Raw genomic sequence first — 13,050 nt, forward strand, 5'->3', positions numbered from 1 at the left:
TCTAGTAACTGACGTTTGTTTTTGTGGATATAGAATGCATTTATTTTGTGACTACTATAAATACATCCATGTTAAACTGATACAGATATTTATAGGAAAACAAATTAAATACTTGTTCACATACATTCCTCCCATTCCCCAGATGACAGCACTGGAATTGTGGCTCATCTCCTGAAACGTTGCTGGGCTGTCGCATAGGAAACAAATGTCCCTGAATGCTTGGTGTGATGGTTAATCTTGTCAATTTGATAGGATGTAAAATCACCATGGGATCAAATCTCAGGGCATGCCTGTGTGCGGCTACTATCTAGAGTAGGTTAACTGAGGTGTAAAGACCCACCCTAACTGTAGGTGGCACCTAATTCCGTGGTCTGGGGCCCTGGCTGAATACACAGGAGGGAGGGTGATAGGTACAAGTATTTATTGTGTCCTGACTGGATGCAGTCAGGATCCAGCTGGCCCTCTGCTCTTGCCACCATGCTTCTCTGCCGGGATGGGATGTATCTCTATTGACCAATAAGCCAAAATAAACTGTTCCTTCCATACATTGCTTCCTTCAGATGTTATGCCATAGCCATAAGATATGTAACTAATACAGAAAATTGGTACTGAGAAGTGGGGTCAGTGCTGGGGTAAATCTGACCCTATGGCCTTTGGAACTGCTTTGTGGAAGAGTTCTTACTGTGTCATTCTGCTGAGAGTGGTGGCCTGGCTCATGAGATTTCAGAGGGGAACAAAGATTCTATGAGAAACTGAGTTAGGGGCTGCATTGGGGGGGGCTGTCTTAGTTATGGTTTCTATTGCTGTGAAGAGACACCACGACCACAGAAACTCTTAGAGAGGAAAACATTTAATTGGGGCTGGCTTACAGTTTCAAAGGTTTAGTCCATTGTTACCATGGCAGGAAATACAGCAGCGTGCAGGCAAACACGGTGCTGGAGGAGGAGCTGAGAGCTCTGCATCTGGAGCCACAGGCAGCAGGAAGGGACCGCGACACACAGCAGGCTTGAGCTTCTCCGACCTGAAAGCCCTCCCCCAGTGACACGCTTCCTCCAGCAGGGCCACACTTCCCAGTAGTGCCAATGGAGCCATTTTCATTCAAACCACCACGGAGCCATTCATGTTATCTTCAGGCAGGGAATCTGGCTGCATTCTGCCCCATGTCCTGAGAACTCTGGGAGGTTTGACTTTAAAAGTAGCTGACAGGAAATTTCAAGATGGGATAGTAGTCAGGCTATGTCATAGTTTACTGCACATTGCTTTCATCCAGGTCTATGGTGAGGGAAGCAACAAATCGAGGGGAGAAAAGATGGAAAAATGCCATTTGGCAGGAGTGAGTTTAATGTTGTAGACAAGACAGGTGGTGAGAAGCAGCTAGAATTGTCAAGGGGATTATCACCAATGAAGAGTAACCTCTTGCTGTGCACTGGGACAACAGGGGAGGTGTCCTGGGGGCAAGTCCTTACCCACTATAGGCTACATCGTGTGCAAATTCAAATTCATCTGAAAGAAGAGAACCTACACTGAGAAGATGCAGAGTGGGTTCCCTGATTCTCAAAGCAACTGCCTCGGAAACTGTTGCCTCAGGTTCAATACACAGAAGCTGATGCAGCTGTGGTCCAGTGGGGCCAGGCTCCATCCTCAGCTGGCAGTGGGTGTTGGCTGTGCTGTTATATGTAAACTTGCTTTTTATTTTATGGGAGCTCACAGCTAAGAGATTGCCTTGAGTCCCAGGTGGTGTTTGGACTTTGAACTTTCAAACAGTGTTGGAGCTATTAACGATTGTGGGGACTTTGCAGGTTGGACTGACTGTATTTTGCATTATGAGACGGCAGTGAGTCTATGGTGATAAGAAGTGAGAGGTTCAGGTTGAAGGTGATGTGTTTGGGTGTCAGGTTGAGGAGGGGTAGAGTTGTAAGGTTTAATCTTGGTTGTCTGTTTGATAGAATGTAGAGTCACCGTGGAAACATTTTAGGAGATGTTTGTGAGGGATTATCCAGAGTAGGTTAATTGAGGTAGGAAGAGACATCCTAAGTGTGGGTGGTACCTGATTGTGAGCTGAGGTCCTGAACCAAAGAAAAAGGAGCACATATAGTGCTCTCCGCTTTGACGCATGATTTGGAATGAGACCTCTCTCCTCATCGTGTCTTCCATGATGGACCAATCCCTGCAAATTGTGAGCCAAAATAATCCCTTCCTAAAGCTACTGTCAGGTATGTTTCCATAGCAAGCAGACTAGTGACTAATACACACATTCATTTATAGGTGCACCCTCCCTCCTCCCTCCCTCCCTCCCAACCTCCCACAAAGGGTGTTGTATTATTGCCTGATGACTTGGTTCATCAACTTCTCTTGATTTATCTTTGGTTCTTTTAATTCACATAGAATAGTCTGTACTCCGGACATAGCATTCTCTTCATTCAGTGATGGATGTTTAGATTGTTCTCTGATTTTGTTATCAGTGCCACTGCAGTAAATCTCCTTGGCCATCTTTGAGTGTGGAAACTGATGTTTTCAGAACAGATTTCAAGTCTGGAGGATTCCGTTTTCCACCCACACCTCCAGTGTATATAAGGGTCACCCTTTGCCAATGCTGGTGTTACTGTTAAGGTGTGATTTTCTAACCTCGGAAAATTCCCTGCCTGAAGATAACATGAATGGCTCCGTGGTGGTTTGAATGAAAATGTCACCAGTGGTTTTCTTTTGTATTTCCATAGCTACTAACTTGAGCATGCATTCATGTCGTGCTGGCTGTTGGTATTTGTACTTGCTGTGTTCACTCTTCTGTACTTGGCTTAGCAGTCACTTGTATGTTACAGGCATTGTAAATGCTTTTCTCTTAGTGTTTTCACTCTCTTTCATTTTTGTTTATATGTTTGGCAAGGGGAAATTTTAGGTATTTGTATAGAAGAAATTAGAGAATTTAAGCTGATGTAGTCTAGTGATTAGTCTCTGTTTCCGCTATTGTTTGGGTATGTATGTGTGTATATATAAATATAAGTAAATGTTTTCATTATCATTGTGGTGGTTGGTAAACCTCTTAGAAGTTAACTAGCTTTGCAGGCTCACTCGTTTACAAGTATGTCCTCCACTAATAGATGCTGAAAATAGGACTGCTACTATGCAGGGGTCTCTAGAAACTGTGAAACTGCAAAAAACATTACCCTATCATGGAAGGACTGGGACTACTGAGTTAGGCTGTCCATGGAAAAACAGACAGATGGCTGGGTAGCCCCAGCCTGCCGTTCAAAGAACAGGGAGAGCCTGTCCTGGCCCAGAAAAAGGATTATGGTTGCCCTGTCATTACCATCACTGGTTCTGGCCATATGTCCATCCTGCCAAGGGACAGAAGTGCTGTCAGCTCAGCCAGGCAGTGTCCCCTGGGGCCTAGGGCTTACCGGTAGAAAGATGGATAGCAGATAGCCAAACCATTGCACACTGCATGACCCACACTTGGTGGGGGAGAGTCAGCCCAGGCAGACAAATGAGACCGAGTCCATTCGCTGCACATGTGTACCTCAGTCTCAGGCTCTCTTGTGTGAAGTAATCTCCTGAGAGATGGTGAGCAGATTGCTGAGATGGGGCTCTAGGGACCGCAGAGTGTGGTCGGATGATATTAATCGAGGTGTGACACACACACCCCATTTAGCACTTAACAGGCGCCAGTGGACAATGATGTTCCCCCTTGATACAGTTACAGGAGCTAAAAGCTTATTGAGAAGAAGGGGCTGTGTCCTCCTCATGCGCTTTTAGTTCCGGGAACTTGAGAACGAAGAGTAAGTTCTTCTCGTCTCCGCTGAGGGAGGCCTGTTACTTAGGAAGTCCCAGGTGTACTTCTGAATCCCAAGGCTGGCTTCTTGTTCTACTAAGGTCCACTGTAACTGAAGGGCAGAATGCTTGCAGGGACATTCAGCCCTCCTTGGGCCACAGCAGCTGATCTGGCGTCGTCCTCCTCATCCACTGTGCTTTCCTTGCAGTCCACCTGATCCCAGTGTCCACAACAAAGAACGGAGGAAGCAGCAAGAGTCGGAAGAGGATCATGCCTGACCCAGTGACAGAGCCGCCGACAATAGACCCTGTTTACGAAGCTCTTCTGTATTGCAACATTCCAAGTGTAGCCGAGCGCAGCATGGAAGGTAGACCCAATCAGTGTATGACCCGTCTTGGTAGCCTGGGACTCAGTACCCAAGTAGACATCATGGGGAATGGGGACTAAGTTCCCTCAGCAGCATCCCGAAGTCATAAGAAGGTGGAATCTTGGGCTCGAATCCTGCAGTAGCTACTTACACTATGCCGAAGGATGGGCTCCTGGGTTTTAGCACACTCTACTGAGTAGTGGAGGTGACTGTCTCTGGTGAGATGTGGACAAGGCAGACAGGAGGTTGAAGCTGGCCCATAGTACCCTTGGCTGCTCAGCTTCTCAGAGTAAATCTGCAGTATACTTAGCATGCCCACGGGGCCTAGAGTCTTACTATAAAAGAGTGTGAAATAGTGTCCCCATCAAGTTTCACTTTCCTCGAGTGTGTCAAAGGGTGTTGTGGGATGCGTGTATTTGTGTCCTGCTGTGTTTCCTGAAGGCTTTAAAGCAGAAGTCTGTTGCTAGGATTTTTGTGGGCCTTCCCCCAGTCTCTGCTTATGAGACATTAGTTGTCATGTGCACATCTCACCTGCCTTCAGCCCCCTTTGGGGGCCCTGGGACTTTTCAAGCCCTCTCGTGACCCTCTGTCCCGCCTTTAGGGGTTCTTTAGCTAGTGTCACCCTCCCACTCAGCACAGTGGCCCTTCCTCCAGTTCAGGCCCCTCAGTAGCAGCTCTGCTATTTCTGGGTTGCCCTGGCTACCAGCTTCTCGGTCCCCCAGCCTGGGCATGCCCCACCCTTGCTAAAACACTGTTGTTTGATGTGTGGTGACTGGAAGTTGTGTCTCTCTCGCAGGTCACGCCCCCCATCATTATAAGCTGGTCTCGGTTCATGTGTTCATTCGCCATGGGGACAGGTACCCACTGTATGCCATTCCCAAAACAAAGCCACCAGAAATTGACTGCACTCTAGTGGCTAGCAGGTAAATTGCACTATTTGGTAAGAGTCGTCATGCAAGCTGCTGTGCTCTGTACAGCAGAGCATTATGGGAAACGGGGGGGGGAGGCGGGGGGAGTGAACTCTGCCTTGGTGAGTGTGAACTGTTAAAGTATTCCCCGTCTTTCATGGCACAGTGCTGTGGGACTCCTTTGGGAAGATACAAACAAACATCTATTAACCCAGATAGGGCACTGATGATAGCACGGAGAACCAGCTCCACCCAAATAGAGCTTGGTGAGCCAGTGATTGTGCTGGGGTTACCTAGAGGACCATGGGTGACTGAAAGGCATCTGCCTCACTGAAAAGTCCACCCCAGCGTGGGTGATGACTCACAAAGCCGCCTGTACAGTGTGCAGGCAGCTCCACCACACTTTTTTCCCTGCGTCATGGTTATTTACTGCTGTTAAAACCCGGGTTGGGGCCTTGTGAATCACAAAACTTTCTTAAGTTTTGTATGTCTTTTAACTTTCAGTTGGCTTCCTGACTCTTGTGAGCCTCTCTCCTCCCTGCAGGAGGGCGTGTCTGAATTGGGAGAAGAGAGCAGAGAGGGCATCTCAGGCAACTCAGCAAATACAGTTCTGTCTGAGGCCCACTCTCTGGCTGTGCTCTTCAGTTTTAAAAAGATGAGATACAGTCACCCACCCTAGGACCATTCCATGGAGGCAGCAGGCAAGTCCCTTAGTTTCTTAGAGCTCAGGCGAAGCTCACCATGCAGGGCTGCGGTGGGACGATTCACAGGAAGGAGTGTGCTCAGCTGTGAGGGCGATGAGTGTAAGATAGTATTTCAGCCATTTAAGTTTTCACGGCATTAGAAACAGTGCTGTCTTAGTTGAAAGCCCTCAGGATGAAAAATAATTGAGCAGAGAATGGAAATCGCGTGTATGGAAATCAGAAGCTCTGTTAGCAACAAACGATAGCCTGGCCATAGCCAGTGTGTCTGGGGGCACGTACCATCTATCCTTGGTGAATGAAACCAGGAGATGTAGGGAAGTGCTCAGTGGGGAAGACGTTATTTTGATGGAATGGTTCTCGGGTGCCAGCCTGTCCAGGCAGGACCAGCCCAGTGGAACCATGGATTTCCTGTCTGCAGCCAGGGCTGTTCTTTGAAGACAATGAATCTGGGGTTTTCAGATGACTCTTGATGTCCCAACTCTTCTCATGGGCTGGGGTTTGGGGAATAATCAGTGAAGCATTTTAGGTAGAAAGACCGTGGGGTTTTGTGTATTCTCTCATGCTAGAAACTACAATGCTGCCAGCTTGGGGATCTGTGTCTTCTTTACTGCATGTGGTAATTAAGGCGTGTACCCTATCCTGACTGAGCCCTCACTCTCCAGCCTGGTGTTCAGACTTTGCACTAAGATTCTCGGCTCCCCACACCCTACTTCTTGTAGCATCTTCAGGGCTTGGGCCGGCTGTGCCTCCTCCTGACTTGTCCATCCCTGTTCACCCCACTTCCACAGTGCCTTCAAGACCTCCTTAGAGGTCGAAAGAAAATGGCCCCTAAAGTGGCACTCTTAGGAGGTGTGGCCATGGTGAAGTAGACATGGACTTGGAGGAAGTGTGTCACTGTGGAGGGGATCTTTGAGCTCAAGCCACGCCCAGTATCTCAGTTCACTTCCTGTTGCCTGCCGATTGAGATGTAGGACTCTGAACTGCAGCACTGTCTGCCTGCACACCGCCATGTCCCACCATGGTGATGATGGACTGAACCTCCCAAGCTGTAAGCCACCACCTCAATTAAGAGTTGCCGTGGTCATAGTGTCTCTTCATAGCAATGAAACCCTAAGACATCCCTCTTCCAGGAAGCGTGCCTCCCTTCCCCCCACCCCGTTCCATGTGTGAAACAGTGGGGTGGCTTTGTGGCTGTATGGGGAACTGCCTAGCTCTCACTGCAGAGGGCTGGGGGCATACAGGAAGGGTGTGTCAGAACAAGCAAGGGAAGTCGAGTTTAAAGCCATCCCAGCTGGCTGAGGGCCGAGGCAATGATGGAGGCTACTTGTTACACTACTGTGGCTTGATAGCAGGAAAGGCCTCTCAGAGAATTTGCTTTTTCCACTGGGGACAGAAGGGCATTGTGTTTACAGCTGGTACTAGCTGGACGCCAGCCCTTCGAACAGCCTGGAGCCAGGTAGGCCACTGTGCTAGGTGGGCTCAGCATAGCCTCAATGCTTTGTGAACTGTCACGTGATTCAGCTCAGACCGATTTAGTCTTCTGGAAAGTCACTATGGGGCCACTGTGGCTGTTCCCAAAGAAGGGGCCTATTGTCAGGGCTGCCTGGGCACCCTGCAGCTGATCTTCCTAAGGCTGAGCTCTGCCTTCCCCAGGCCTGACTGCTCCCAGATCACCAAGCCCAGCCCAGAGCCTGAAAGATGACAACTTTTGCACTTGGTAGCACTTGGGGATCCCAAGACACATTGCCAGTTGTATGTTCCTGTCACCATCTTCCTGTTGATAGATTTGTATCCCTGAAGCCTTTGCAACCTGTTTGACACTGGTGACATGGCATTGGCCTTCAGCAGCCTAGAGGCCACCTGGACCTAGGCTCTTTCCCTTTGGTGGTGTCATTATCGGAGGTGTTTAGTCCCAGGGAGCTGTTGCCTTAGCAGCCTCCATCCTCACTTCTCTTAGTGTTCATTTTGTGTGTGCAGGAGCTGTCCTAAGTCCTTTGTGGGAGAGGACACAGTGCTGGTGTTTAACTACCGCAGCCCTCTCCCTCCACCTTCCTTCCCCCATTTCCTCCGCCTCTGGGACTAGTCACATCAAGTGGGAACTCCATTCACATAGTTGCCTTGTGATGCTCTATCCTTATCACTGGTCATGTAATCTCTCACCATGCCTGACTTAGAATTAAAGCCTTATCGTGGGTATGGTTTGCACAGGAAAGAGCGCCCAGATGCAAGAGTTTGGGCTGCCTGTGGCTTCCAGCACCCTCTTCAGATAAGAGGAGCCTCTACACCATTTCATTCATCCCATCTTTAAAAACAGTGAGAGTTGTCTTATCAATGCGAATGTGTACTTAGGGAAGGCATGAGCAGGCATGCAGTGTATAGACCTGTTCTGGGCCAACAGCAGTGCCTGCTGCCTTCCTGGCTGTCCTTTTAGCTCATAAATTAGCAATTTTGTGGTTTCCTGCTTGGCAGGAAGGCCTGGAAGGTCCCCATTACTCTGGTCCGTCAGCGGGGATGTTTGGTCCAGTGGCAGGAGCTAGATGTGTCCACAGTTCCTATGCATAATGCTGTGCCCCATAGTCTGTGTCCTTCCAGGAGTGCGATGTGCTGAGAGGTCTCTTTGCACTCCCCTAGTATTAGAGTTATTCAGCAATAAAGGTATTAACCATGTGAGTGTTGTATTTTTAAATGCTCTTTTTGCATTCATAAAGATGAACATGCTTTTCTACAGCCAAGAAGGAAATGGTTCTTTCAAGCATTTTCATGACAAATTTTAGATTTACGCTCCTTTCCTGGACCAGGTTGCATGGCAGCACACCAGCAGACATGTAAATGTAGTGGAGGAGCCGGTCCCATGAAGACCTGAGCAGAGGAGTGTTCTAGATGGAGGGACCAGAAAGTGCAAGGGGTCTGCAGCTTGCAGAGCTGGGCAGTAACACTAGGACCAATGTGACTGGCCTGATAAGTAAAGCATCTGAGACGTCACAGCAGGTGGGCTGTCCTGCCCTCAGGGAGCCACTTACATCTGAGATACCAGGTCAGTCCTCAGCAAGTGGAAGCCAGCACAGGTGACCATTTTAGCAGAGAAAGAAGAGAAGAAAACGGAAGGGAAACTACAGTGGAACAGGCTTTGGTAGCACACTTGGGGCCTGAGCCAGCTACCCAACTCAGCTTAGGGTAGTGTCTTAGTTAGGCTCTTACTGCTGTGAAGAGGCACCGTGACTGCAGCAAGTCTTAATAAGGAAACCGTTTAATTGGGGCAGCTTACAATTCGGAGGTTCAGTTCATTGTCATGGCGGCAGGAAGCATGGCAGCACACAGGCAGACATGGCACAGGAGAAGGAGCCCAGAGTTCTGCATCTGCATCAGCAGGCAGCAGGGAGAGAGAGTGGGCCACTAGACCAGCCTTGAGCTTCTGAACCCTCAAAGCCCTCTTCCAGCGGCCCACTTCCTCCAACAAGCCACACCTACTCCAACAAGGCCACGCCTCCTAATAGTGCCATTATGGTGGCCATTTTCATTCAAACTACAACCAGGGAAGAGATGAGAAGGGAAGCCAGTCTCCTGGCCCTTCTTCCAGCTTACTTGGAAGTAAGCTTACTTGCTTGGGCACACTGCTGCATGACCATCTCCTCCGTCTAGGAGATACTTACTTACCCAGGCAGCCTTATGGCCATTCCCTATTTCCTTGGCTCAGTCATCACCTCTGTATGTTCTACTTAGAGTACTTAACATGCAGGGTGCCCTCCCCAACTCCAACCTCCTTCTTTTGCCATAGCATCTGTTGTTCTCTTTCTTTCTCTCTGTCTCTGTCTCTGTGTGTGTCTCTCTCTGTCTCTCATACATGCACACTTAAGTTTCTTGCGCGGTTTGTTTCTTCAGGCAGAAACGGAAGCTCCCTCCCTGAGTCAGGGATTTCTCTTATTCTCATCCATGTTGTTACCACCCAAACACCTAGGACAAATATTTGTTATTAACTGAGAAATTGACAGAGAATGGCCTCAGAGATGAAGGGCTGACCTTGGAGAAGGTCAGGTGGGATGGGTGAGCTGCATACAGGTTGGGTGGGGTGACAAAGAGGAGGCACACTGCTAATGTACTTCCCTCCCAGGAGCCGAGAGCTCTGGCGAGAAGTTGCTCTGGCGACCAGCATTGCCTCTGAGCTATCTCCAGATGCTGGGAGAGTCTTTGCTGGGCAGGGATGTCTGGTTTGGGCCTAGGGGCATTGGCATGCTGCTTTATTTGAGCATCTTTAGCATGTGGGCAGCAGATGAGACTAGAGTGATCTCAGGCTGAACCTGTGGCGGGAGGAGAGCGGACAGTTGGTCTTATCAGGTTACATAGCAAGGCCCAGAAAATCGCCCTGAAGTACATCAGGGTTGTCTTTTTGTAAGCTTGTTTTGTTGACTTTGGAAATTGTCCAGTCTTTAGTCAGCTTAAGTTTTTTACATGTGGTATGAATTCCTTCTGGTTTCCAGCCAGGTGAGCCTTTAAAAGTATGCTTTCTAGTAGTAGCATTGCTGTCTTGGCTCAGGTATCCACTCTTCTAGAATCCAGAGTTATGTGGAGGAGAACTCAAAGGTGCCTCGCCTTTGAGTTTACATCTTCCTTGAGTGAAGGTAGATTGATGCCACTCAGCCCCATCTAGCCATTGAGGGAGAGGTTCCTACCAGGTCATTGCTTCCTCTGTTCTCTAGAGATGTCTCCACAGCTGATCAGGATGCTGCTGTGCTTAGACAGCTACCTGAGATAAGAACCTAGCAGGAGTGGTGTGCATACCTCAGTGGTAGACACTAAACTAATTACCAAGAAGAAATAATAGAATTTGGTGTACAACAATAGCCTCACTTCATACCAGCCTTTGTTTTTAATATTTCTACCCATCTACACATTTTAATACATGCTGTGGTGATGTGATATTCAGGTTAAGGAAGATGTGGATATGGTGTTTTCACAGTACAGCTAAGAATGGGACATGTCACCATTAAATTCAGTCCCACGTATTTTTGGAGCATCCACCAGACATGCTATGGTCTGCAGGGATGGAGCATGTACCAGGTGCGCTCTGGGATACAGGGATGGAGCTAGGGATAAAGCTAGGATGGAGCTAGGCCTGAACAGTGAGATTCAGGTCTGGTCCCAAAGATTCAGCTACCTGGTCCTCCTACCGTGGAAAAGATACAGCCCTTAGTTATCTTCTGTTGTGAGTGCTTCTCTTCCACAAATCTTCATATTTCTCTCTCATGAAAAAAGCTGCAGTGAATGTGATTTGGTGGTAGAACATGTGTGACATGCTTGCATATTCAAGGCTCAGGCTTCAGTCTCCAATGCTGTAACATAAAAAAAAAAATCATAATGAATACCATTAGATAGGACAGCATCGTTAAGCAGTCAGATGCTCCGGGAACCTGGTACATCTCAGCAAACACATTCAGTAGTGAAAATCCATTTCTAAAATTGGCAGCCAAGTGTTTTCAGAGCCTCAGAAGTCGCCGACCTCAAATAATGGCCCAGAACAGGAGATTGGAGTCCTGTTGATGGATATCCTTTGTTGATGTGAATTCATGTTGACAGCCGTGTTGTGGGTCTGAACATTTTATTTCCTAGTTTATAAACATTTATGTGCTCAGCCTCAGGCAGAATAAAATACGCTCTGATTTTATGAGCCACAATTCCCTGCAGCTATCCTGGGGCTCTATTAGACTCCACTGCATGTCTAGATTAGCAAACTCTAATTTTAAAACATTGTTTTTAAAAGATGGATATTTTTTGAAAGATGTAAATCCATTTTGGCATCAGTTTTTGAGATATTTCTGAAGTTAATTGGGCTTTCAGACAGCAGGGTTTGCCGTTAGAACAGTTTAGCTCCTGCTTTCATGCCAATTTGCATGCAGTTTTCTTGCCAGTGGCCATATCTGTCCATGTCTGTTCAGCTGGAAAATGTAGACACACTCATGGGCCATTTGACCATTCAGAGAAAAGGTGGGTGTATTCACAGGTCATTTTGTTATACAGAGCTGCTTATATCATTATCTTGGGAAATTGTATATTAGTTGTGGGATAAAGTGTGCTTGTCTTTACCATACATACTCTGTATGACCGAAGCAGATAATCTCAGATCTCAGAGGCTTTTCTAGGCATTCAACACCACATAGCATTAAATGAGATCTTTTATGTGCAAAACACATAGCATAGGACTGTTGAGGTAGGCATTGGTTGTCTCATCCAGTTAATGGTTTCCTAGAGACATTTTTCCAGAAGTCAGATTAGGCAGATCTCCCATGAGGATATATAAAAAGGGGGTGGAGATGGGAAAGGAGGAGTGTGTTGTATGCGAGGGGAAAGCGGCCAGAGCACCCTGTCAGAGGGAAGGAGGGTCTCTGTGAGAGATCCCAAAGCAAAGTAACCAGCTGTGCACACCCCTTTCCACAAGGTGGCGACGTGAAAAGGCAGTGAGTGATAGGTGAGAGTCGATGCCTTTGATGTCGTCCCTCTGGCTGTGGAGAAAGCAAGGTGAGAAGGGCAGGGTACACTGAGGAAGGGGCCTGCAGCCATCCAGGCAAGGCTGTCTCAGGTCAGAACCCAGATACTGGCTGTGCGAGGATGGAGAAGAGATGAAGACACAGCCATGGGAGAATCTACAAGACTAGACTAGGTAGGAAAGGGAGAAACCAGGGCAGCTTCCTACCTACCACATGACCCAGAAGCAGCAGGATTTGGGGCGTGCTGGTAAAGGGCAATGCCTAATCCCAGGGCATTGTATTCAGCAGAGGTTGGAAACTCAAGCTGACCTCAGTCGTGTCCCCATGGTCAAGTCACGGTGAAACTGTAACCATTGTGAAAACATGTTCCTCCTTTATTTTTGTTTATTTAGGGTATTCTGCTTGCCTATGTGTCCATGCGCCACAGAGCACAGAAGGGGACATTGGATCCCCTGGGACTACAGTCTCAGATAATTGTGAGCTGCCACATGGGTGCTGGGAATCAGACCCAGATCCTCTGGAAGAGCAGACAGTACCCTTAACTACTGAGCCATCTGTCTGGCCCTGACACCGAGCCCCAGAACCTGCTCTTTCTTTCTTTGTTAGTCTATTTTTCAAGACAAGGTTTCTCTGTGCAGCTTTGGAACCTGTCCTGGAACTCGCTCTGTAGACCAGCTGGCCTCAAACTCACAGAGACCCGCCTGCCTCTGCCTCCCTAGCGCTGGGATTAAAGGCCTGCTCCACCCACGCCTGGCTCAGAACCTGTTCTTGTAGGCAGTGGAGGCCGTGATGCACACAGGGTTGTGTACTAAAGTGTGACTGC

At 48.1% G+C, this 13,050-nt stretch overlaps 1 protein-coding gene across 5 annotated transcripts in view; it reads left to right on the forward strand.

Moving 5' to 3' along the window:
• Pxylp1 (2-phosphoxylose phosphatase 1) overlaps nt 1–13,050 on the forward strand; it is a 58,856-nt gene that overhangs the window by 40,241 nt on the left and 5,565 nt on the right. For all 5 annotated transcript variants that reach the window (XM_051206632.1, XM_051206642.1, XM_051206658.1 and 2 more), the window contains 2 exons: nt 3,978–4,136; nt 4,933–5,059. In XM_051206632.1, coding sequence (XP_051062589.1) covers nt 3,978–4,136; nt 4,933–5,059 — 286 coding nt within the window. The remainder of the gene's footprint in view (nt 1–3,977; nt 4,137–4,932; nt 5,060–13,050) is intronic.

The sequence above is a fragment of the Phodopus roborovskii genome, unplaced genomic scaffold (assembly GCF_943737965.1).
Source record: "Phodopus roborovskii unplaced genomic scaffold, PHOROB, whole genome shotgun sequence".
Lineage (NCBI taxonomy): Eukaryota > Metazoa > Chordata > Mammalia > Rodentia > Cricetidae > Phodopus > Phodopus roborovskii.